A 26,548-nucleotide genomic window follows, 5' to 3' on the forward strand; every position below is an offset into this window, starting at 1 on the left:
AATTTTGAGCATTACTTTCCTAGTGTGTAGGGTGAGTGCAATGGTTTTTTATAGTGCTGACCAAAAAGGAGGATATGTCTGATTTTTATTGCTCAATCATGTAGCAATGGAATGAACAGAATTTGCAATTTGTTTTAGCTTGGTATCCTTTTGGATCAGCTTGATTAAGCTATTAAACCTCAACATTTAAATGGCTTAACCCAATAAAGGGTTGTTTCTTGCAGAAATCTGATGCAGGCTTTTTGATTGTCTTCTATCTTATAGATATGCTATGCCCAGGTTGCCAAGGCAGGGGAAAAGTGAGTTAAAGGAATCATGTAGATTCTTATCTGACACAGCCTGGAAGTGACAAATGCCACAGTCCACTGCTCAGAACTGGAAATGTGATTCTGATCAAATGGTGAAGTGGCTGGGAAAAGTGTGGAAGAGTACACAGATATTTGATGAGTACTAATGATCTTTCTACACTCTTGATGTTTGATATTACCTGTTTAAAAATTCTTGTAGGCAATTTTATATCACTTCAAGTTTTCAACATAAAGATAAAACTTTCCTGTTACTTTCTTTCAAATATATTTAAAATGTGTTGGTTGAGTACACACTATCATTTTTAAGAGATCTTTGAGTTCTCTGTTAAAAACAATGAAGTGGGTTTTTTTCAATGGTTGTGAGGTTTGGGTAAGTCATTTCACTTCCTATACTTGTATCCCAACTGAAAATGTGATTTGACCCTTGATTCATGGGTATGTTGTGAAAATTAAGTTAGAGATCATATGTAAACCACTTGACACAGTGCCTAGAAAAAGGTAAGTGTTCAACAAATGTGGATTTTTCTACTTGTTGGTATTGTTGATATTATAATGGGTCTGCTACTGTCGACAGTAATACTGGATCCTCTGACTCAGTGGTATATCTACCATTATCAGAGATACTATACTTTACAGAAAAAGTGACATTTAGGCCAAGTTCTGGAAATGAAATGCCTTCATCTTCTTTATGTTCTTATTTTGGTAGTCATGGGGGATTTCAAAGGCCACGCTCTCCCTGGATTCTTCTTAATTACATTGGGGATTTGGTGGACTACAAAGTGCGTTCTGAAATATGCCTTCAAAAAGCAGAAGCGGACTTCCTACTTTGATTCCAAAGCATTATTCTGTCGAATAGAAATGTTGGAGGGAATTGTACTAGTTGGAATGGCTTTAATTGGTGAGTGATCCTTTTCTGTGTTCTGTTTGCTTTCTTGGTGTATTTTCACATGCAAAGAGAAGACTGAATATCAAAACAAGAGATTACTAAAATAAAATTTTTATTCAAGTATGTCTGAATACATATTCTAGTTGTATTTCTGTATTGCTTGATCATGTAGCAATTCAGTTCAAGCCTGGTTTTCTAACAGTTCAGTTCATTTGCTCCGTTGTATCTGGTTATCCTTAATTGGGGAGAAGCTGAACTCTAGCATTTCAATCCTGAACCAAGCACAACTCCCGACCCAAAGACGTATTGTGTAAGAAGGAAGTAATCAGATGCTATAGGATTAATCTCACAAATCTAAATCCAAAATTAGTCAGGATTTATCTAGTCATTAGGTTAAAATAGGAACTTAGTCCATCAGTGGAACTGATTGGGGAACTCAGTGGAACTGAGACCATTAGGGTTGAAGATCTGACACAGCTCTTTTACAAAATTGGCTATCTTTGACTAAACGGGATTATCCAAACCAGTCTTCGAAGCTCTAAAACCAGTCTAAAGAACTAGTGCTCAGCTGTTAGGTAATGGCCCAGAAAGAAGAATCAGTACCATAAAAAGACGATATATTGAGCTAAGGTGTAGGCTGATCCTTCTGCATCTTCCGTTTTCAGTTAAGTTGTGGAAAGATGGCTTAAAGTGTGATATATCCCTCTGCAGGCATCCTTGGAGGACAGTTTACTCCTGGAGGACCACACTTGATCTTATATGACTACAAAAAGGATCAGTGGGTCAGACTCCTAGACTGGCATCATTTTACCATGTACCTCTTCTTTGGGCTGCTGGGTGTGACAAACATCTTATGTTCCACCATCAGGTCACTTCCTGCCTCTTTTAGCAAATTAATGCTATTAAATGCCTTATTTGTGGAGGGTAAGTATGAGTATTTTCATTTATCTTTCATTATTATTGGACATTTGTTTAGCCCTTTACAACAATAAAGGGCACCTTTGCTTTGGTGTCCTGGTACAGCCTTGACCCGTGGGCCAGCTGTTTGGGCCATGGTAAGCTATTGAGGTGTCCTAGACAGGATGCCAAAGATTTCCCTTCCCTACTAACTTATTTAGCAAAACTGGACAAGCACAATCATTCAGGTGTTTTATTCAAATTTCACATCTACCTTAAAGAACCACCTGCCATGCTCGTTTATCTCAGGTTTATCCTGGAGATGATCATTATTTCCATTTTTAATACAACAAACTGAGCTCAGAGTAGTGAAGCATTGTTGTTGTTGTTTAGTCACTCAGTTTTGTCCAATTCTTTGTGATCCCATGGACTGAAATCCATCAGGCTTCTCTGTCCGTGAGATTTCCCAGGCAAGAATACCAGAGTGGGTTGCCATTTCCTTTTCTGGGGTTGCTGCTGCTGCTGCTGCTAAGTCACTTCAGTCGTGTCTGACTCTGTGTGACCCCATAGACGGCAGCCTACCAGGCTCCCCCGTCCCTGGGATTCTCCAGGCAAGAACACTGGAGTGGGTTGCCATTTTCCAGGCTAGTAAAGCATAAATATCCTCCAACGAAGAGACCACTCAAAGCAAAGTAGTTTCCATACCTATGAAGTAGCTTTTTTAATATTGATGTAATGAAACTCCACCATTACATGATAAGCAGAGTCCAAAAAATCCAGTCACATAAAATTGAGGTCCTAACACTTTTTGTTCAGTTGGCTTCCCTGTTACTGTGTAAGAAAACATTGATGACAAGTATTTAATGATTTGTTTTCATTTATTTTATATGTATGGAGAAGGAAATGGCAACCCGCTCCAGTACTGTTGCCTGGAGAATCCTATGGAAGAGGAGCCTGGTGGGCTACAGTCCATGGGGTCACAGAAGTGTTGGACACAACTTCGTGACTGAACCACAACATTTTATATGTAAGGGGTAGATTGGTCATAGAGCTTAAAAGTCCCAAGTTATCAAGAGGCAGTCCTTTCTAATGTCCACCTTGCCTCCTACATCTAAAGATAAGTGCTTTTGCCAAATGCTCTTTGAGAACAAGGGATAGATAAAAGTTGGGCAACAGTCACCAACAGCATGATTCTCATTATCTCAGATGTTATCATATTATTTTAAAGTTTTTATTTTGTATTGGAGTATAGTCAGTTAACAATGCTGTGATAGTTTCAGGTGGACAGCAAAGGGACTCAAAATTCATATCTGCATGTATCCATTCACACCGAAGCTACTCTCCAGATGTTACCATATTTTGAATGAACATCTTTTCCTCCATATCCAAATGAAAAGGATGAAGTTGAAGCCACTATCTGTCCATAGAATTAAAAATATAGTTAGTTACTACTTCTTGGGAGCTTCCAGAGAAACTCACCCTACCCATCGAAGTTCACTCTTATGATTTGTGTTTGTATTTGCTGCCTCCAGTAGACTAAATTACTTAAGGAAAGATTTTATTTCATTCATCTGTCCACTTGCCCTAACTCCTGCTCCCCTGCCTTCATCATGCTTATTATTTTTCCTTTTGCATAAAACATGCTTTGAAATTTAGTTGGTTGAAAATGTCATGATGTATTGGAGAAGAGAATAAAGACTGGGGAAGGGAAAAGGAGATTTCAAAGATTACGTCCTAAACAGGTATAGCGATGACTCCAAAAATGCTAGAGATTTCCATTAGTATGGGAAGCAGTGGGCACCTCATGTTTTGGACGGATGTCTGTGCTTTATGTAAAGCTGTGTGGAGATGGGGGAAAAACAGTAGCTTCATTGAGAAAGACAAACTATTTTTTCTGCCTCTGACAGCTTTTGTCTTCTACAATCACACTCACGGCCGGGAGATGCTGGACATCTTTGTGCACAAGCTTCTGGTCTTGGTCATCTGTTTGACAGGCCTGATCGCCTTCATGGAGCTCTTTTTGCAGGACAAGATAACTGTGGAACTTCTGCGGACAAGCCTTTTCCTGCTTCAGGGAAGCTGGTTCTGGCAGGTGAGGTGGGGCCTCCAGTCAATGTGCCTGGCATCTGCACTGATGACCTTCTCTCTTTGATTGTGGGTGTTGTGCCCTGGAACCCAGAGACTTCCTTCTGATATGCTGCTGGCAGTGAGAATGCAGGCCTTTGAGAGGCCCAGCGGCCCTGGTGAGACTAGTGACAGAGGAGCAGGGAAGGCGGTGGGAGGCGTACACCTTCATCACACACCTGAATATCCATTTTGTAGGAACTCTAAGCTGGTGCTTAGCTGGATGCAGTTCCCGGTGCGAAAGTCACTTAAAGCCTGATGGGTAATAAGCTCAAGAAACATAAGGAAGGCAGGAAAGGGAGGGAATTATTATGTACTGAGGAATAAGTATGTGCCGGCCCCTGGACACGACTTTTACACACATGTTGTTTCTTTTTTTTTTATTTTTTATTGGAGGATAATTATTTTACAGTATTATATTGGTTGGTTTTGCCATACATTGACATGAATCTGCCCTGGGTGTACATGAGTTCCCCCTCCTGAACCCCCCTCCCACCTCACTCCTCCCTTTATCCTCCCTCTGGGTCATCCCCGCACACCAGCCCCGAGCATCCTGTAACATGCATCGACACTGAACTGGTGATTCATTTCACATATGACAACATACGTGTTTCAATGCCATTCTCCCAAATCATCCCACCCTCACCCTCTCCCACAGAGTCCCAAGGACTGTTCTATACATCTGTGTCTCTTTTGCTGTCTCGTACACAGGGTTATCATTTGCATCTTTCTAAATTCCATATATATGCGTTAGTATACTGTATTGGTGTTTTTCTTTCTGGCTTACTTCACTCTGTATAATAGGCTCCAGTTTCATCCACCTCATTAGAACTGATTCAAACGCATTCTTTTTAATGGCTGAGTAATACTCCATTGTGTATATGTACCACAGCTTTCTTATCCATTTGTCCATACATGTTGTTTCATTTTCATTTTGTCCTCATGACAACTTGGAAGTTAGATATTATCATCCCCAACTGACTGTAAAGAGACTCAGAGAGAGCAAGTTATGTGCTCAGGATCACACAGTAGTGGAACTAGGATCTAAATGTGGGTCTGTCTGACTCCAAATCCCAGGCACTTTTATTACTGTCTCCCTAACCTTGGAGTGTTGTTGAAAACATGTATTCCAATTAGTGAACATATACTTTATCAGTTCAGTTCGCTCAGTCACGTCCGACTCTTTGTGACCCCATGGACTGCAGCACACCAGGCCTCCCTGTCCATCATCAACTCCCGCAGTTTACTCAAATTCATATCCATTGAGTTGGTGATGCCATCCAACCATCTCATCCTCTGTCCAAATATACATTCATGGTTATAAGGAAAGTCTGGAATGGAAGGTGAATGTGGTTTAATCACAGAAGATTTCTTAGAGGAGATTTTTAGTCATTAAAGTACAGGGATTTGGGATGATGTGGTTCCTCCAGGGCTTTGCATTTCAGTGAAGATTGATAAGAAAGCCCTGGTAGACTCAGAGAAACATCATGGTCAAATGGGGGTTAGGAAAGATGTGATATTTAAGCTTGTGGGGGAGTAGAAAAGTTGTTGGAGCACAGGCTAGTAAATAGGGGCTGCGATTCAGGGGTTTTCTGAAGGTAAAATGATTTGGAGAAAATAACAAATACCTTATCATGGTATAATTTGATAATCAGTGAATTTAACCAGTTGGTATATAGATGTTGTATTGTGAGATTATTTATCATCAGTTGGGAAGCTAAATAGAATGGCATGTAAGATGTGATTATGCATTCTATATCTCTTGATTGGAATATTTTACTATGTTCTGGTATTGCCGATTCAAAACTAAAAATAAAATTAAAAAAATTTAACAGTGATACTTTCAGGTCAAGATGACACAGTGAGTTTATGCTTCAGTGTATCGCTTCTGTTTCAAATATGTAACAATGACACATAAACTATCAAAAATACCTATAAAATAAAAAGTAAGTTAAAAGAATAGAAAACTAAATGAAAGTAAAAGAGTTTAAAAATACATAGTTGCAAATTAAACACCACAAACAAAAGTAGGGCAAGCCACCAGCAACCAGTGAATAGAATAGAAATGGGTAGAATTAGGACTTCCCTGGTGGCTCAAACGGTAAAGCGTCTGTCTGCAATGCGGGAGACCCGGGTTCGAGCCCTGGGTTGGGAAGATCCCCTGGAGAAGGAAATGGCAAGCCACTCCAGTACTATTGCCTGGAAAATCCCATGGACAGAGGAGCCTGGTAGGCGACTCAGTCTATGGGGTCACAAAGAGTTGGACACGACTGAGTGACCTCACTCACAAGAGTAGAATAGACATTCATAGACTGAGAGAGCTGGGCTGCAGCCCTGTGGACTCCAAGTCTGTGGACTCCAAGTCTGGGGTAGGCATGGTGGTTGGTTATTTGGCTCCAGGGGAACTAAAAGGAAATTAAAGATTTCTCTGGATGTAGGGGTAAAGTCAGGCTCTTTGACTCTTTTTAATTAAATGTTTCTAAATATTCTGTTTCTAATTGCTTTCCATCCAGTTGCTCATTCACTTTCTGATAGAGGTCTGTTAAAATTTTATGTTATATTTATGGATTTGTCAGTTTCTCCTAATTTTCAGTTTTTTATTTAATGTCATGAGGCTATATTCTTCTCCTCTCTAGTTTTTTGAGTTGAATATTCACTTATATTTAATTTTTCTTATTTTTACATGAATATTCCTAAGACTGTAGAATTCCTCCTATACACTAGCATAGCTACCTCCTATGAGATTTTGTATGTGGTAGATTTCACCTTGAGCTATTTTGAATGTTGCATTTTCTATGTGCTTTCCTCTTTAATTTATGAGTTATTTAGAAACATTCAATTTCTAAAAATATTCTTTTTATTTTATTATTTGTTTTCAGTTGCTTTGTATGTGTTCCCTCTGAAATGTGTCAAGGCTTCTTTGGGATGTAGCCCAATGTCAGTGGTAGTAAATAATCTATATATTTGAGAAGAAAGTATATTCCGTCTTTTGGGCTGAAGATTATCCAAATGTTTATGCAATCCAATTTCTTAAACAGCTAAATATTCAAATAAAGAAAGTAAGATAAAAGGGGGAAACCCAAAGATAGTTGAATAAAGTAATAATACAATTAAGAGCAGAACTGATGAAACTAATTAGTGTTCCATTAAAAATTAATGACTAATTAATTAAATATCTGAGGGAGGAAGCTGTGTACTTTTGCAACTGAGCATAGGTTGGCTTAATGTTGTCCCTTTTGGCAGAATAATACTGTTTTCATATTTCCCCAAGAGCTTTTCTAACGAAGGCATATGAGGTTAAATTTTGAGGGTATAAATCAGATTATTTTTAAAACTTCCTATCCATCATTATGTCCAGACTAGTATTTTTCTTTACTGGGTGGTCAGACTAAATGACATTTGAGACTTAGAGAAAAATGAATATTTGATACCAATACAAGCAAACATACTGGCAGGATAGGAAGGTTTAGCCATGGTACATGTCCCTTGTCCCCTCTGTGCTGGATTCTTCTGAAATGAAAATGTTTCAGGGACTTAGGTGAATTTATTATGCTTCCATGTTTGGTTGCTTTGAATGTTTATGCCCCAAACTCTATCTCAGGCTAATAAAATTACATTGTTATTTGCTTTTCACAATTTTTTTCTCCCACTACTTATCCATACATGATGTCCTCTTCATTATGGGGGACTGGAATGCATAAGTAGGAAGTCAAGAGCTGCCTGGAGTGACAGGAAAATTAGGCCTTGGAGCACGAAATGAAACAGGGCAAAGGCTAACAGAGTTTTGCTAAGAGAGTGCACTGGTCACAGCAAACACCCTCTTCCAACAACACAAGAGAAGGCTCTACCCATGGACATCACCAGATGGTCAATACCGAAATCAGATTGATTATATTCTTTGAAGCCAAATGGAGAAGTTCTATACAGTCAGCAAAAATAAGAAGGGGAGCTGAATGTGGCTCAGATCACAAACTCCTTACTGCCAAATTCAGACTTAAATTGAAGAAAGTAGGGAAAACCATTAGATCATTCAGGTATGACCGGAATCAAATCCCTTACGCTTCTACAGTGGAAGTGACAAATAGATTCAAAAGATCTGATAGACAGAGTGCCTGAAGAATTATTGACGGAGGCTCGTGACATTGTACAGGAGGCAGTGATCAAGACCATCCCCAAGAAAAAGAAATGCAAGAAGGCAAAATGGTTGTCTGAGGAGGCCTTACAAATAGCTGAGAAAAGAAGAGAAGCTAAAGGCAAAGGAGAAAAGGAAAGATATACCCATTTGAATGCAGAGTTCCAAAGAATAGCAAGGAGACACAAGAAAGCCTTCCTCAGTGATCAGTGCAAAGAAATAGAGGAAAACAACAGAATAGAAAAGACTAGAGATCACTTCAAGAAAATTAGAGATACCAAAGGAATATTTCATGCAAAGATGGGCTCAATAAAGGACAGAAATGGTAAGGACCTAACAGAAGCAGAAGAATACACAGAAGAACTATACAAAAATGATCTTTATGACCCAGATAACCATGATGGTGTGATTACTCACCTAGAGCCAGACATCCTGGAATGTGAAGTCAAGTGGGCCTTAGGGCATTACTACGAACAAAGCTAGTGGAGGTGATGGAATTCTAGTTGAGCTATTTCAGATCCTAAAAGATGATGCAGTGAAAGTGCTGCACTCAGTATGCCAGCAAATCTGGAAAACTCAGCAGTGGCCACAGGACTGGAAAAGTTCAGTTTTCATTCCAATCCCAAAAAAAGGCAATGCGAAGGAATGTTCAAACTACCACACAGTTGCACTCATTGCGCACACTAGCAAAATTCTCCAAGCCAGACTTCAACAGTACATGAACTCTGAACTTCCAAATGTTCAAGCTGGATTTATAAAAGGCAGAAGAACCAGAGATCAAATTGCCAACATCCATTGGATCATCAAAAAAGCAAGAGAGTTCCAGAAAAACATCCACTTCTGCTTTATTGACTGTGCCAAAACCTTTGACTGTGTGGACCACAACAAACTCTGGAAAATTCTTCAAGAGATGGGAATACCAGACTGCCTGATCTGCCTTCTGAGAAATGTGTATGCAGGTCAAGAAGCAACAGTTAGAACTGGACATAGAACAACAGACTGGTTCCAAATAGGGAAAGGAGTCTGTCAAGGCTGTATATTATCATCCTACTTATTTAACTTATATGCAGAATACATCCTGCGAAATGCTGGACTGGAGGAAGAATCAAGATTGCCAGGAGAAATATCAATAACCTCAGATATGCAGATGATGTTACCCTTATGGCAGAAAGCGAAGAAGAACTAAAGGGCCTCTTGATGAAAGTGAAAGAGGAGAGTGAAAAAGCTGGCTTAAAACTCAACATTCAGAAAACTAAGATCATGGCATCCAGTTCCATCACTTCATGGCAAATAGATGGGGAAACACTGGAAACAGTGACAGACTTTATTTTGGGGGGCTCTAAAATCACTGCAGATGGTGACTGCCAACATGAAATTAAAAGATGTTTGCTCTGTGGAAGTAAAGCTATGACTAACCTAGACAGCGTATTAAAAAGCAAAGGCATTACTTTTCCAACAAAGGTCCGTCTAGTCAAAGCTGTGGTTTTTCCAATAGTCATGTATGGATGTGAGAGTTGGACTATAAAGAAAGCTGAGCACTGAGGAATTGATGATTTTGAATTGTGGTGTTGGAGAAGACTCTTGAGAGTCCCTTGGACTGCAAGGAGATCCAACCAGTCCATCCTAAAGGAAATCAGTCCTGAATGTTCATTGGAAAGATTAATGCTGAAGCTGAAACTCCAATACTTTGGCTTCCTGATGCGAAGAACCAACTTATTGGAAAAGACTGTGATGCTGGGAAAGATTGAAGGCGGGAGAAGAAGGGGACGACAGAGGATGAGATGGGTTGGATGGCATCACCAACACGATGGACATGAGTTTGAGTAGGCTCTAGGAGTTGGTAATGTACAGGGAAGCCTAGCGTGGTACAGTCCGTGGGGTCGCAAAGAGTCTGACAGTACTGAGCAAATGAACTGAACTGAACTGAAGCGATATATGGGCTTCCCTGGTATCTCAGCTGGTAAAGAATCCACCAGCAGTGCAGGAGACCCTGGTTCGATTCCTGGGTCAGGAAGATCACCTGGAGAAGGGGTAGGCTATCCACTTCCATATTTTTGGACTTCTCTGGTGGCTCAGGAGCTGGCCTTTTTGTCTGTTTGGAGACAAAGGGGCAGGCTCATGCCTTACTGAGTTTTCTTATCTGTAAAATAGAGACAAGAAAAGGAGTATATCCTCTGGGATGTAGAGAAGGGCAGGAAGGAGTTATTATAGACTATCTAGCTTATTTCAGCTCTGATATTTTAGAAAAATATATGAATATGACATTGATTAGTAAATAAAGTTCATAGCACCAGTATAAAAATGAAGGCCTCTGGACTGCTCCAATTGGTCAGGCAGCTACCAACCTGAATGATGAATTGATGGAGAACACATGTTGCTGTTCATGCTTTGGAACACAGGTCTGGTGTGGACAGATATTTCTATTTTTAGAAATAAGCTGAGATGTACTTTTGCACGAAGTTCCCTAATTTTGGAAGTGTTGTAAACTAATTCAAACTATTTAAAAAATGTGCAAGGCAGGCAAAGCATGTCTGTGATATAGATGTGATTCAGGATCTGCCAGTCTATAATCTGTGTTTTAAGGGAGAACAGTGCCATGTTTTCACGGGACCAATTGTTCAAACTGTACCAAACTGCTGAGATGACTCAAACAGACCCTTGTGTCCAAGCCACTATCCTTCACACTGCCTCATACAATATGTTATCTTTTGGACTTCCCTGGTGATGCAGTGGATAAGAATTCGCCTACCAGTGCAGGGACCACTGGTTCGATCTCTGGTCTGAGAAGACTCCACATGACACAGAGCGGCTAAGCCTGTGCTTCACAATTACTGAAGCCTGTGCAACCTAGAGCCTGTGCTCCCCAACAAGAGAAACCATAGCAATGAGAAGCCCACAAACCAAACAGATTAGCACCTGCTTGCTGCAACTAGAGAAAGCCCATGCATAGCAACGAAGACCCAGCAAAGCCAAATCAATAAATAAAAAGTTAAAACAATTACCTTTTGTGTCTAGCTTCTTTCTCTAACATAACGGTTTCATTATGTTATATTCATTCATGTTGTATTATGTACTAATATGTCATTATTTCTTATGGTTGAATAATATTGTTATATGGAATAACCACATCTTGCACTTTGCCAACCAAGGTCCGTCTAGTCAAGGCTATGGTTTTTCCCGTGGTCATGTATGGATGTGAGAGTTGGACTGTGAAGAAAGCTGATCACCGAAGAATTGATGCTTTTGAACTGTGGTGCTGGAGAAGACTCTTGAGAGTCCCTTGGACTGCAAGGAGATCCAACCAGTCCATTCTGAGGGAGATCAATCCTGGGTGTTCATTGGAAGGACTGATGCTAAAGCTGAAACTCCAATACTTTGGCCACCTCATGCGTCGAGTTGACTCACTGGAAAAGAGTCTGATGCTGGGAAAGGTTGGGGGCGGAAGGAGAAGGGGACGACAGAGAATGAGATGGCTGGATGGCATCACCGACTCGATGGACATGAGTTTGAGTGAACTCCGGGAGTTGGTGATGGACAGGGAGGCCTGGCGTGCTGTGATTCATGGGGTCGCAAAGAGTCGGACACGACTGAGCGACTGAACTGAACTGATTGTTGGACATTTGGATTTTTTTCAGCTTTTGGCCCGTGTGTCAATGCTGTCATGTCATTTTGTGTAGGACTTTTTATTTGAACACCTCTTTTCAATTATGTGGGGCATATATAGTACCTAGAATAAAATTGTCAGGTCATGTGATAATTCTGCATTTAACTTTTCAAGAAACTGTCAAAGTGTTTTCCACATGGCTATACCATTCTACATTCTCACCAGCAATATATAAGGATTCCAGTTTTGCCATATCCTTGCCAATACTTGTTACTTATTATTACTACCATCCTGCTGCTGCTGCTAAGTCACTTCAGTTGTGTCCGACTCTGTGTGACCCCATAGATGGAAGCCCACCAGGCTCCCCCGTCCCTGGGATTCTCCAGGCAAGAACACTAGAGTGGGTTGCCATTTCCTTCTCCAATGTGTGAAAGTGAAAAGTGAAAGTGAAGTCGCTCAGTCGTGTCCGACCCTTAGTGACCCCACGGACTGCAGCCTACCAGGCTCCTCCATCCACGGGATTTTCTAGGCAAGAGTACTGGAGTGGCTTGCCATTGCCTTCTCCACTACCATCCTAGGGGATACTAATATCTCATAGTGGTTTTGGTTTGTATTTCTCTAATAACTTGATGATGTTCATAATTTTTTTGAGCTTATCAACCATTTGTATGCCTCTTGGGAAATGAGTCTTCTTGTCCTTTGCCCATTAAATTTTTTTTTGGCTTTTTGTTGAGATTTAGGATTTCTTTATATACTCTAGATATCAATTCCGTATTAGAGACATGATTTGTCAGGATTTTCTCCTATGCAGAGGATTTTTTTTTTTATTTTCTTGATACTGTCCTTTGATGTATAAAAATTCTCAATTTTAATGTGTCTTGGTGTCATGTATAAGAAATCATCACTAAAACCCAGGACATGAAACTTTTTCCTTATGTTTTCTTCTAGCAGTTATAATTTTAGTTCTCATATTTAGGTTTTTGATTCATTTTGAGTTAATTTTTATATATGGTATAAAATAAGGGTAAATAATTTTTCTTTTGCATGTATATATTCATTTGTCCCAGCACCAGTTGTTGAAGAGACTTTAACTTCCCCATTGAATGGCCTTGGCACTCTTGTCAAAAACCAATTTATTACAGGTTTATAGTCTTATTTCTGGACTCACAATTCTATTTCATTGACCTGTATGTCTACCATTATGTTAGTACCACAGTGTTTTGAGTATTGTAGTTTTTGTCATAAGTTTTGAAATCACTAAGTATAAGACTACAACTTTGCTTTACTTTTTCAAGGTTGTTTGGGCTATTCGGGGTCCCTTGCAATACCACATAAATTTTAGAATAAGATTTCCATTTCTGCAAAAAAAGACCATTGGGATTTTGATAGGGATCATAGTGAATCTGTGGAGTGCTGTGGGTGCTATTGCAGTCTTAACAATATTAAATGCTCCAGTTCATGAGCATGTGGTACACTTTCATTTATTTAGATCTTTGATCTATTTTGACAATGTTTTGTAGTCTGCAAGGTACAAGACTTGAACCTCCTTGATTAAAGTTATTCCTATATATTTTATTCTTTTCAGTGCTTTTATAAGTGGAGTTGTTTCCCTAATTTATTTCTTGAATTGTCCATTACATGTTTTGAGTGTTGATTTTGTATCCTGCAAGTTTGCTAAATTCATTTATTAGCTCTAATAGGCTTTTTGTGGATTCTTTAGAATTTTCTGTACATAAGATCATTTTATTTGTGAATATAGATAGTTTTACTTCTTCCTTTGCAGTGTGGATGCCCTTTATCTATTTTTCTTGACTAGTTGCTCTGGCTAGAATTTCTAGTACAGTGTTGAATAGAAATGGTAAAATCAAACACCCTGTCTTGCTCCAGATCTTAGGAGACAAGTTTTCAGTATAAATACAGTGTTACCAGTGGGCTTTGTTTATTTCAAAAACTTTTTTTAAAAAACTCTGGCTTTGAAATAAAAGTGAAACTGAGCAACTTGGAATCTTACCAAATTCTCTGAAAGTCTACCAATCTACAGAGATGACTACCAGTCATATTTTGAAAATTGATCTGTATATATTCTAAACATTTTTGCAAAAATATGATTAAGTAGATATTGTCTTAGTGAAACAGATAGCAGTTTCTTATCTGTAGCATTTCAGATAATTAATTATCTGTCACCATTAATCTTGAAAGAAAGCATTTTGAACTGCACCATCTTTGGTAATGTGGCTGTTAATGCTTTAATGTTCACTCTTTCTTTTAAATTACAGATTGCGTTTGTCCTTTATCCCCTCAACGGAGGCCCTCCATGGGATTTAATGGATCATAACAACATTATGTTTCTCACCATATGCTTTTGTTGGCATTATGCAACAGCCATTATCATCACTGGAGCAGTTTATGCCTTTGTCACCTGGTAAGTTAGTGACTTTTGTTCACAGAAATTCTATTTTATTTTGGTATAGGATCATCAAGACTCAACAGTCTGAACTTTAGGTATTTTATTCCTTAGCATTCCACAAACAGGGGAATACAGAAAATTATCCACACACATAAACATTTCCAATTAAAATAATAAATGCTGGTTTAAGAATGGTTAAAGAGTGTCTCTGTTGTACTCGGAACCTGTGCATCACCCTTCAATATGTTCTTCTGTGCCTTCATGCCTTTGCATTTTCTGTTTTCGTTTCCAAATGGTCATAAGCATACCTGAAGTGAGCCCCCTCCGTTTGCCCATATGTACGTCAGTTATGACACTTCCCTAATGTGGTGTCATTTTTGACCAACATGTATGCCTCTCATTAACTTTGAAAAACTGATTAATTTGATATTTGCTGTAATATTTGTAACAGTAAGATTAAGTTGAATGCTACATGTTTTTATAAGGACTTTGACACAGTGTTTTATGATGGGTGAGGAGCAATGGAACAGATTGCTAAGAACCCATGTTTCCAGCTCTGCTTCTTGTCAGCTAAAAGACTTTGGGTAAATTATATAACTACATTAAATATCAGTTTTGTTGTCTGAAAATTGGGGATAATGATGGTACCTAAGTGAGATCATATCATTAAACTGCCCTTAATATAATAACAGCTCAACAGAAATTCTTCTTACCCTTGCTCTTCTTTTCCCTGCTTCGGTTCCTATGATAGATTTCTTTTTAAATTGAAGTACAATTGACATGGGCTTCCCTGGTGGTTCAGTGGTAAAGAATTAGCCTGCCAATGCAAGAGATGGGGGTTCGGCTCCTGGGTTGGGAACATCCCCTGGAGAAAGAAATGGCAACCCACTCCAGTATTCTTGCCTGTGAAATCCCATGGACAGAGGAGCTTGGTGGGCTATAGCCTAAGGGGTTGCAAAGAGTCAGACACAACCTAGAGACTAAACAACAACCACCACAATTGACATACAACATTATACTAGTTTCATTTTGTACAACATAATGATTCACCTTTTGTATACATTGCAAAATGACCATCACAATCAGTCTATTAATAGTTACACCATCTGTCACCATATTGTTACAAAATTTTTTTCTTGTGATGAGAACTTTCAAGATTTACTTTTTTAACCAACTTTCACATCTACAATACAATATTTTTTATTATAGTTACTGTGTTATACACAAAATCCCCATGACTTATTTTATTCTGTTTTTACAATTTTTAAATTTTATATTATAGTACAGTTGATTAAGTGTAGTGCTAATTAAAGTGTACAGAATAGTGATTCAGTTATACATATACATGTATCTATTCTTTTTCAAATTCTTTTCCCACTTAGTTTATTACAGAATATTTAGCAGAGTTCCCTATGCTATACAGTCAGTCCTCTTTGGTTATCCATTTTAGAGGCAGCAGTGTGTACATATCAATTCCAAACTCCCTAAATATCCCTCTCCCCACTATTCTCCCCTGTAACTATAAGTTCCTTCTCTTAAGTCTGTGAGTCTATTTCTGTTTCATAAATAAGATATGTTATTTCTTTCTCTGTCTGACTTACTTTACTAAGTATGACAATCTCTGGGTCTCCCCATGTTGCTGCAAATAGCAGTATTTTTTTTAATGGCTGAGTACTATTTCATTGTATATATATGTACCACATCTTCTTTATCCATCTTCTATTGATGGACATTTAGATTGCTTCCATATCTTATCTATTGTAAATAATGCTTCAGTGAACATTGGGGTGCATGTATCCTTTTGGATCATGTTTTTCTCTGGTTGTATGCCCAGGAGTGGGATTGCAGGATTATATGGTAACTCTATTTTTAGCTTCTTAAGAAATCTCCATACTGTTCTCCATGGTAGCTGCAATTTACATTCTCATCAACAGTGTAGGAGGGTTACCTTCTCTCAACACCCTCTCAAGCATTTGTTGTTTTTGGATTTTTTGATGATAGCCATTCTGACTGGTGTGAGGTGATATGATCATCTCAATAGATGCAGAAAAAGCTTTAGACAAAATTCAACACCCATTTATGATAAAAACTCCAGAAAGTGGGCATAGAGGGACCATGCCTCAACATAATAAACCCCATATATGACAACGTATAACTAACAATCATATTTATTGGTGAAAAGCTAAAGGCATTTCCTCTAAGGTCAGGAACAAGACAAAGATATCCACTCTCACCACTTCTATTTGACTGAGTTTTGGAAGTCCTAGCTACAGCAATCAGAGAAGAGAAAGAAATACATGAAATTCAAGTGAGAAAGAAGTTAAATTCATGTCACTGTTTGCAAATAACATGATAACATAGAAAACCCTAAAAACACTGAAAGAAAACTACTAGAGCTCATTATGAATTTGGTAAATTTGCAGGTTACAGAATTAATACATAGAAGTCTGTTCTTATCTGTATACTAACAATAAAAGATCAGAAAGAAAATTCAAGAAACAACCCCATTTACCAAGAATAACAACTTGGTAATAACAAGAATAACAACCCCATTACAAGAATAAAATATCTTAGAATAAACCTACCTAAGGAGACCAACGACCTGTATTCTAAAAACTATAAGACTTATTTTATACCTGGAAGTTGGTACCTTTTGATCCCCTTCACCCATTTTTGCCTACCTCCCCCAACTCTGGCAACCATGAATCTGTTCCTTGTTTTGTCTGTTCCTTTGTTTTTTAGATCTCACAGATAAGTGAAATCATTTGGTATTTGTCTTTCTCTATCTGTCTTATTGTGTTTAGCATAATACCTCAAGGTCCATTTCATTCTTTTTTATGGTTGAGTAATATTCTATTCCTGGAGAAGGAAACGGTAACCCACTCCAGTATTCTTGCCTGGAGAATCCCATGGACGGAGAAGCCTGGTAGGCTACAGTCCACGGGGTCGCAAAGAGTTGGACACGACTGAGTGACGAACGGAACGGAATATTCTATTATATACATATAAGTATAAAATATTTATCTTGTATAAATGCATATATAAAACATCTCCTTTATCCATTCATCAATTGATAGACATTTGTTTCCATATCCTGGTTTTGTGTGTGTGTCTGTGTTCAGCTGTGTCTGACTCTGTGTGACCCTGTGGACTATAGCCTGCTGGCTTCTCTATTCATGGGATTCTCCAGGTAAGAATACTGGAATGGGTTGTCATTTCCTTCTTCAGGGGATGTTCCTGACCCAGGGATCAAACTCACCTCTCCTACATCTTCTGCCCTGCAGGCAGATTCTTTACCACTGAGCCATTGGGGAAGCCCAAATATTTTGGTTGTTATATTATAAATATGGTACAATGAACCTAGAGGTGGCTTTTTAAATCAGTGTTTTCATTTTCTTCAGATAAATACCCAGAAGTAGATTTGCTGTATTGTATGGTACTTCTGTTTTTAATTTTTTGAGGACACTTTATGCTGTTTTCCATAGTGGCTATACCAATTTACATTTCTACCAAATAGTACATCAGGGTTCTCTTTTCTCTATATTCTGGCCAATACTTGTTATATCTTGTCCTTTTGATAACAGCTGTTCTTCAGGTATGCCTTTTAGTTGTCTGTAGGTCTTCTTTGGAAAAATGTCTATTCAGATTCTCTGCCTATTTTTAAATTGAATTTTCATTGTTGTTGTTATTGGGTTGCTTGATTTCTTTATGTATTTTGGATATAACCTTTTATCAGATATCATTTAGGAATATCTTCTTCCATTTAGTGTTTCCTTTTTATTTTTTTGATGGTTTCCTTCACTGTGCAGAAGCTTTCTATTTGATGTAGTTCCATTTGTTTAGTTTTTTTTGTTGTTGCCATTTCCTTTGGAGTCAGATCCAGAAAATATCAATGAGCGCAATATCAAGGAACTTACCACTTATATTTTCATCTAGGATTTTTATGGTTTTAGTACTACATTCAAGACTTTAATCCATTTTGAGTTAATTTTTATGTATGGTATAAGATAGTGTCCCAGTTTCATTATTTTGCACGTGGCTGTACAGTTTTCCCAGCACAACAAAAAGACTGGCCTTTTCTCATTTTATATTCTTACCTCCTTTATCATAAATTAATTGACCATGTATATATGAGTTTAGTTCTTTATTTTGTGTCATTGATCTATGGGTTTGTTTTTATGCCAATATCATACTGTTTTGATTTTATAGCTTTGTTGTATAGTCTGAAATTAGAAAGTATGATTCCCCCCAGCTTTGTTCTTCTTTTTTAAGAAGAACAACTTCTTTTTGACTATTCAGGATCTTTTGTGATTCCATATAAACTTTGGGATTGTTTGTTCTATTTTTGTGAAAAATGCCATTCATAATTTGATAGGGATTGCATTGAATCTGTAGATCAATTTGGGTAATGTAGACATTTTAATGATACTAATTTTTCCAGTCCATAAGCATGGACTATCATTCCATTTATTTGTGTCTTCTTCCATTATTTTTATCAATGTTTTATAGTTTTTAGCGTATAGGTCATTCATTTCCTTGGTTAAATTTGCTCATACGTATTTTATTCTTTTTGATGCTATTGTAAATGGGATTGTTTTCTTAATATCTCTTTCTAATAGTTTCTTGTTACTGTATAAAATGCAACATGTTTGCATATTGATTTTGTACCATGCAGCTTTACTAAATTTATTAATTCTAACAGGTTTTTGGTAGAGTCTTTAGGATTTTCTATATTGAGTATCATGTCATCTGCAAATAGTAACAATTTTACCTCTTCCTTTACAATTTGGATGCCTTTTTTTCTTGCCTAAATGGTATGGCTAGGACTTAAACTCTATTTTGACTAAAAGTAGTGAGAGTGAACGTTATTGTCTTGGTCCTGATTTTAAGGAATAAAATTTCATGACTTCATCACTGCGTATGATGTTACCTGTGAGCATGTCGTATATGGTCTTTATTATGTTAAGATATACATCTTTTTATATCCACTTGTTGAAAGTTTTTATCATAAATGATATTGAATTCTGTCAAATGTTTTCATACATCTATTGAGATAATCATATGATTTTAATCCATCTTTTTGTTAATGTGATATATTACATTGATTAATTTGTGGATGTTGAACTATTCTTACATCCCTGGAATCACTTGATCAGGGTATATGATCCTTATAGCCTTTAATTCAGTTTACTTATATTGTTGAAAGTTTTGCACCTATTTTTATCAGTGATATTGGCCTGTAATTTTCTTTTTTGTATGTGATATCTTTGCCTGATTTTGGTGTGAGAGTAATGTTGATTTCTCCTTTTTCATTTCTGACTTTATTTCGGCCTTCTCTTTTATTCCTTCCCTGGTGGCTCAGATGGTAAAGAATCTGCCTGCAATGTGGGAGACCTGGGTTTGATTCCTGGGTCGGGAAAATCCCCTGGAGAAGGAAATGGCACCCCACTTCAGTATTCTTGCCTGGAGAATCCCATGATCATGGGAGCCTGGCAGGCTATGGTCCATGGGCTCACAAAGAGTCAGACATGACTAAATGACTAACATTTTATTTTCATTTTCTTTTTTCTTTAGTGAGTCTAGCTAAAGGTTTGTCAGTTTTGTTTATATATTTTCAAATAACCAGCTGTTTGTTTCACTGATCTCTTCTATTGTCTTTTCACTTTCTGTTTCATTTATTTCTACTCTGATCTTTACTATTTCCTTCCTTACAGTAATTTTTGGCTTTGTTTGCTCTTCTTTTTCTAGTTCCCTTTGGTGTAAAAGTGAGGTTGTTTATTTGAAATTTTTCTTATTCAAGGTAGACTTATTGAGGTAGGACTGTTGCTATAAACTTCCATCTTACGACTGCTTTTGTTGCATTGCATAGATTTTGGTATGTGGTATTTCTATTTTCCACTTGTCTCCAGGTGGTTTTTAATTTCTCCTCTGATCTAACACGAGTGCTAGCAAGTTAGAATGAGAGTATAAAAATGGTGGCTGCTAGTGCTGGCACTAGCAAAGTAGAGGGGGAAGAAAGCAAAATGGAACCTGCCAGTGATTCCATTCCTAGAGAGAATCCTAACAGATTTCTTCCTTGCTGGCAGATGCTTTAAGATTAGCAAATGAATCCCATTCACATATGGTCCGGACTCTTCAAACTGTGGTTTTTGTGCTGTATGGCCAGGTGGGTGAGTCTGCATGCAAGCCCATTAAGAGTGGAATCTCCATTCCTTACAGCCCTTTGGTTCTTCTGGACATCAGCCCTGTTGGTCTTCAAAGCCAGATGTTTTGGGGGTTCATCTCATCAATGCAAGTCTCAAGGGTTGGGGTGCCGATATAGGGCACAAATTCTTGCTCCTCAGGAAGAAGCTCTGTATCTGTGAGATCTCTTTGATTGTGGGTCTCCACCCTGGAGGTGGGGTCTTTGGTGGAACCATGTCTCTGCCTCTTTTACCCATCTCATTGTGGACCTTTTGTCCTTTATAGTAGAGGAGCTGTTTGGATAGTTTTCAGGTCTTTTTTTCCCCATAGGGAGTTGTTCTTTATGTAGCTGTAGATTTGCTGTGTCCATGGGAGGAGGTGAATTCAGGACCTTCCTAGGCTGCTATCTTGAACCACCTCCCCCACCCAACCTTGTTCTTTTTATTATTCCCCTTGTTCTTGTTCTCCTTCCTCTGTATCAAAAATTGTATAAGGTATAGACCCTATGGGGAGAGAGAGACAGTTTACATATAGTACAATAAATGGAAATAGTGTAAGAATAAAGCACTACTGGAAACAGAGGAGGCCTCCTCACAATTGAGAATTAAGCTGCAGCTTGAAGGATGAGTAGGAATAGGATGGAATGAGCATGGTTGCTTATTTCCATTAGCATGGTAGCTAATGCCACACCACAGCTGGCTTGGCTGATTCCAACTATTAATCATGCAGGCTCCAATCCTTCAGACTTTAGCATTATTGAAGTGTTCTATATCTGCAGTCTCCATCATGTAGCCGTGATCTATGTGTGACTATTGTGCACTTGACATGTGCCTTGTTATTGTTTTTGCTATTTAGTTGCCAAGTCATATCTGACTCTTTTGTGACCCCATGTCCTATAGCTCACAGGGCTCCTCTGTCCATGGGATTTCCCAGGCAAGAATACTGGAGTGGTTTGACATTTCCTTCTCCAAAGGATCGTCCCAATCCAGTGCTACATTAATTTTAATTAATTTTAGCTTTCATATATACATAGTGACTATCATTTTGGAGAGTACACATCTGGCATGTTCTCTAGATCCCTAAATTCAGTAGTTGATTCAAGGCCCAATGGGTCTCAGCCTCTGCCCAAACTAGCTTTCTAGGCCTCTCTCTCAGTGTTTCCCCAGCTACCTCTACTGCTCTGTGCTTCTTAGGGCTTTACTGCTAAAGAGCTTTGGTGCTGTGTCTCTGGGTGAAAAAGTCTTTTCCTTGTCTAGCTCCCAGATGTCTCTAGTAGGCTTTGATTTGTAGTTACCTCCTTCTAGAGTCTAAGTGCTATGGCTGCTTGAAATTCTACCTTCTCCTAGAATGATTTCTATTAGTCCTATTCAGTTCCCTCAAAGCATGTGTATGCACTGGTGATTAAGGTTCACTCTGCCACTGAGTGAAACTTGACTTCTTCCTCTATTGTTTTAGGCTGACTTCTGGGCCTCATCTCCTTAGGGTTTGGGCAGCCTCCAAGAATAAAGCCAGCATTCAAGGAGCCTCTCTATTCCATGTTAGTTCTAGAGCCAAAAGAAGACTATTGCTTCTTTCTGTTTTAAAAAGCTTCAGACCCCTAATGAACCTCTTATCCACGTATAGTTTTCTAGAAACCAGAAACTCCATGTTTACTTTTTCAACTGTCTCTCCTTGCCCGGCACCCTTGACTTCTTGACCACATAGTTGTCTCTACCTGGCATATCCAATCAAATGCTCATATTTTATATGAAAATGTACGTGATTGTTCTAGTCTTTGCTTATCTCCTTGCATGAGTTTTACAGTACTTTAGTCTTGATCACACATTTTAACACTTGTGATCAATCTTGTGATATTTACTGTTAGCTCATGTTAGGCTTATCTGCTAACTAGATTGTGTTACCTGGAGGAAAAGACCTTTTTCATATCTCTCACAGCTCTTTGCATACTCTCAATAAACACTTATTTTCTATTTTAACAGCTTTGTTTCGGCACTACTCAAACAGGATTCAATTGTTTGGAAATCATGTTTTATATACTTTTAAGTTTTGCTCTCATACTGCTTATGAAATATAAGGCCAAGAGCTTATATTCTGATATATTTTAATATAATGTTAAGCAGTAGATAAAACAATATCACGAAGATTGAATATTGACTTTTAGTGTGGTTATATGTAGGATAATTCAATTCAATCCTGTCGTCACAAAGAGCTTTGAAAATCTGTACATCTGGGTTTGACTGTGAGGTGGATTATAACTCAGTCACAGGTGATAGGTTTTAAGGACATTCTATTTGAATTTATTTGACAAAGCACAGAGATCACCATGGAAACAAAACTGGGTTATGGAACGCCTGTCCCCCAAATCTCTGAAAAATGAAGCTGTGCTTTCCAGCTTTCCTGAATAATGGTTTAAAGATTGCCTCATCTAGTCCCATGCCTGCTGTTCTGATGACAGCTCCTAGGAGAGACCTATCTGTTGGGAAATCTTATTGTATGTTTTACTGTATTTCGCATATAAACTTGTGTAAACATCACTGTGATACAGAAGTATTTCAAAAGCCCCTCTGGATGGACAGAGAAATATTACCCATTTTCAGGTTGGTTTTTCAAGCAAATGATTCTTGTGAGCCATTTTGAAGAACAAAATAGAAATGACCAAATTCATGGTAGATGGTAGTTTGCTTTTTGGAAGTTTGATTTCCACTTCAACTCTGGAAGTATACCCAGAGTCTTAGCTCTGCTCTTAAATTAACTGAAGGGAACATGTGGGAGCAAAAGCCCAGACACACCCTGAACTTAATTTCCTGAACTTGCACCATTCCAGGAGCTAGCAATCCTTTATATTTCCTCTTTATTATTCCATCCCTCAATCTGTCCCCAGTAGCCATTTCTGTGTGTGCCAATACCAAGGGCTTCAGGGTGTGGACAGAGCCTGAATATGCCTCAGCTTGATGGCGTCTAACAACAGCAAATACAACTCAGACAGGAGGAATCCGGAACAGGAGTAGTCACTGTATTAACACTGTTAACCGTGTAAACAATTTCTATAGCAAATTCCCTACAGACAAACGAGTTCCATTCTGAGAACATGTTCATAAGTCCAATTTGTTTGTAAGTGCAACAGTTAGCCTAGGAACCCAACTAACACGATTGTGTATGTATATATATATATATATATCTGTATATAATACTGTATTGTAATAGGTTTATAATACTTTTCACACAAGTAACATGTACATAAAAAACAAACACAAAAATAAAGAAATATTTTTAACCTCACAATACAGTACCTTGAAAAGTACAGTAGTGTAGTACAACAGCCGGCATATAGGGGCTGGCACACACAGTTACATATTTGAAAGTGTGAAACTTGAAGTTTCACTTGTAGGCAACTTACTATAATAAATAGCTAGTTCTTTGTTTCATTTTCCAGAAGAGTTATCAAGAATGAATCTAATGAATGTGTTAGCTAATTAATCCCTTTCATTTAGCACCTACTCAGGTAGTGCAACGGAGAAGGCAATGGCAAGCCACTCCAGTACTCTTGCCTAGAAAATCCCATGGGTGGAGGAGCCTGCTGGGCTGCAGTCCGTGGATCGCTAAGGGTCGGACACGACTGAGCGACTTCACTTTCACTTTCCACTTTCACACATCGGAGAAGGAAATGGCAACCCACTCCAGTGTTCTTGCCTGGAGAATCCCAGGGACAGGGGAGCCTGGTGGGCTTCCGTCTATGGGGTCACACACAGTCGGACACGACTGAAGTGACTTACCAGCAGCAGCAGCAGCAGGTAGTGCAATGTGGAGCAGCAGGTAGTGCAATGTGGAGGGAACCGTGTAGGTTTAAAAAATGACACACTGTCCCAGTTTTAACCTTAGTTAAAACTATTAGCTTTTCATGCAAACAGTCCCTTGAAGAGTTGAGAACATTGGGGACAAGGTCAATGGTCAACTAATTATCAAGGCAAAGGATTTTGTATAGTTTTTCTTGGCTTCTGACGAGTCAGTAGGTGTTACTGACAATTGTTGTGTGTTGAAGGAATTAATGTTGAGTTGGAAGTGACTGAAGAATTACCTCTGGGTAGATGAGGGATGTGAACTCCTGTAGACTGCTCCACAGCCCACTGAACCATCACATACATGGTGAACCACTCTACGAACCAGACATTGTTCTAGACTCTGACAAGAGGTAGAACAGTAAATAAGATGAAGCCTCTGCTCTTAGGAAGTTCGTATTCTAGTGAGATCCAGAGCTCTAGTAAAAGCCTGGTGTAATGACAGGGGTGGGCCAGACCTTCTTTGGGAGAGAAAGACAGGAAACAAGTGTAAAGTTACAGATAGGCTGGTGATGTTTTTCATAAAACAATAATGCTTTTGGATTTGGTTTATCAGTTTGTTTGCATATCTTTATGTACTTCTCGAAGTTAACAATCTTTTATTGACATAGTCACAGTACTGTTTCTTCATAAATAATCCTGCACAGGAAAAGCTTTACCTAGTTCTGATTACATCAGAAAAGTTGAGAGCCTGCTGAGTTTCTGCTACCAAGAAACTTGGCATCTTCCAATGCCGAAATTGTGATTTCCCCCCAGCACCTACAGATTTTCTTAATCTATGAAAGCAGTTATAAGAATAGAGGTCACTTCTTTCAACTTCTTAGTGCATTGGGGACCATCACATGTGACAGAACAGCCTGGGGCCAGCACAGAAGCAGCTCTCTGAAGACAGTAAGGGCTGCAGTACAGCCCAGACTTGACATGAAGCTCAACCTGGGGAAGGAGATGGCTTCATGGGCTTCCTTCTCAGGACAGGGCTCCTTTTTGTAATACTCAGCTGAGCTCAGTTTCTTCAGGGCTTACTACAGTCCAGAGATTCCCTTGTTTGTCTTCAAAATGATTAAAGTTATGCATTTGAATATGATGCAAACAATCATGTTACATATTAGAGCTTTATTGTGTCTGCTTATAGACTGCTTTAATCCACAAAATGTTTGCAGGTAGATCTACAGCCAAATAAAAGTGATTTTCTTTTTGGGGGTGTGCCTCTTCCATTTGCACAGATAATTTGGAGTTTGTTGTAAAATAAATACAGATAGTTTGGGGTTTTAATTTTAAATGGAATAATGTAAGATGACTTTCATTCTCCTCAGGTTGGTTAAATCTCGATTTACGAGGTTCTGCCCTTCAGAAGTTGAACTCCTGAAAAATGCTGAACGAGAACAAGATTCAGAAGAAGAGATGTGACTTTGATGGGTATCCAGTCTTTCTAGATGACATTTTTCTTTTTCTATTATTTTTAGTTACAGTTTTGTCTTTTTATCTTTTGTTTGGAGAACAACTGATTGAGAATGATTCTTGGTGTCATGATATTGGGGGCTTGACGTAGCTTTCCCTAGGTTAGCTAAAGCATGATGCCCACATTCTGAAAAGTATTTGTTTTGTTTGCCTTAGAGATACATATGCTCAAGGTTCCTGGGCTTACTACGATTTGTAACTCATTATAGATGGGATTTCACTTGTTTGCTGTCTTGCTACAGTGAGAAATAAACAAATGCATGGGTCTTGGTTCAAACACCTCAGATATCTTTGTTATTCAGCTGCACCCCACTTTTATATCATGAAGACAGGACCTGTGTGACGCTGAAATTCCTTTTCGTGAGACATCTCTTTCTGTAGCACCCGTGTTCTCTCCTGGGAAGAGCAAGCCGGAAGTCATCCTGTGGTGCACTCTCTCAAAGAAGATAAAAGGGATGATCCATGGTTACAGAAGGGCACATGGCAAGAAAGCCATGAAAATCTAGGAAAGGAGAGTTTGAATATAATCCATAGAGGAAAAAATAATCACATGGCTTAGTAGGGCCACCACGCCATCCCCTCTGCTAAAATAACTGAGGGGTTAAAAGAGAAGCCTTTTATGGAATACACGAGTAAACAGTCAGAGCCCTTTTTCACTGGTGGACTAAGTAACTCCCAAAGGAGAGTCTGAAATTCTTTCTCATTCTGGCTTT

At 38.5% G+C, this 26,548-nt stretch overlaps 1 protein-coding gene across 2 annotated transcripts in view; it reads left to right on the forward strand.

The window, feature by feature from the left end:
• LOC129547018 (transmembrane protein 45A-like) overlaps positions 1-26,114 on the forward strand; it is a 74,382-nt gene extending 48,268 nt beyond the window's left edge. For both annotated transcript variants that reach the window (XM_055412617.2, XM_055412706.2), the window contains exons 2-6: positions 1,015-1,206; positions 1,906-2,118; positions 3,999-4,183; positions 14,228-14,373; positions 25,691-26,114. In XM_055412617.2, coding sequence (XP_055268592.1) covers positions 1,015-1,206; positions 1,906-2,118; positions 3,999-4,183; positions 14,228-14,373; positions 25,691-25,784 — 830 coding nt within the window. In that variant the 3' untranslated portion in view covers positions 25,785-26,114. The remainder of the gene's footprint in view (positions 1-1,014; positions 1,207-1,905; positions 2,119-3,998; positions 4,184-14,227; positions 14,374-25,690) is intronic.
• The last annotated feature ends 434 nt before the right edge of the window (positions 26,115-26,548 follow it).

The sequence above is a fragment of the Moschus berezovskii genome, chromosome 1 (assembly GCF_049115385.1).
Source record: "Moschus berezovskii isolate FMDL1 chromosome 1, NW_MosBer_1.0, whole genome shotgun sequence".
Lineage (NCBI taxonomy): Eukaryota > Metazoa > Chordata > Mammalia > Artiodactyla > Moschidae > Moschus > Moschus berezovskii.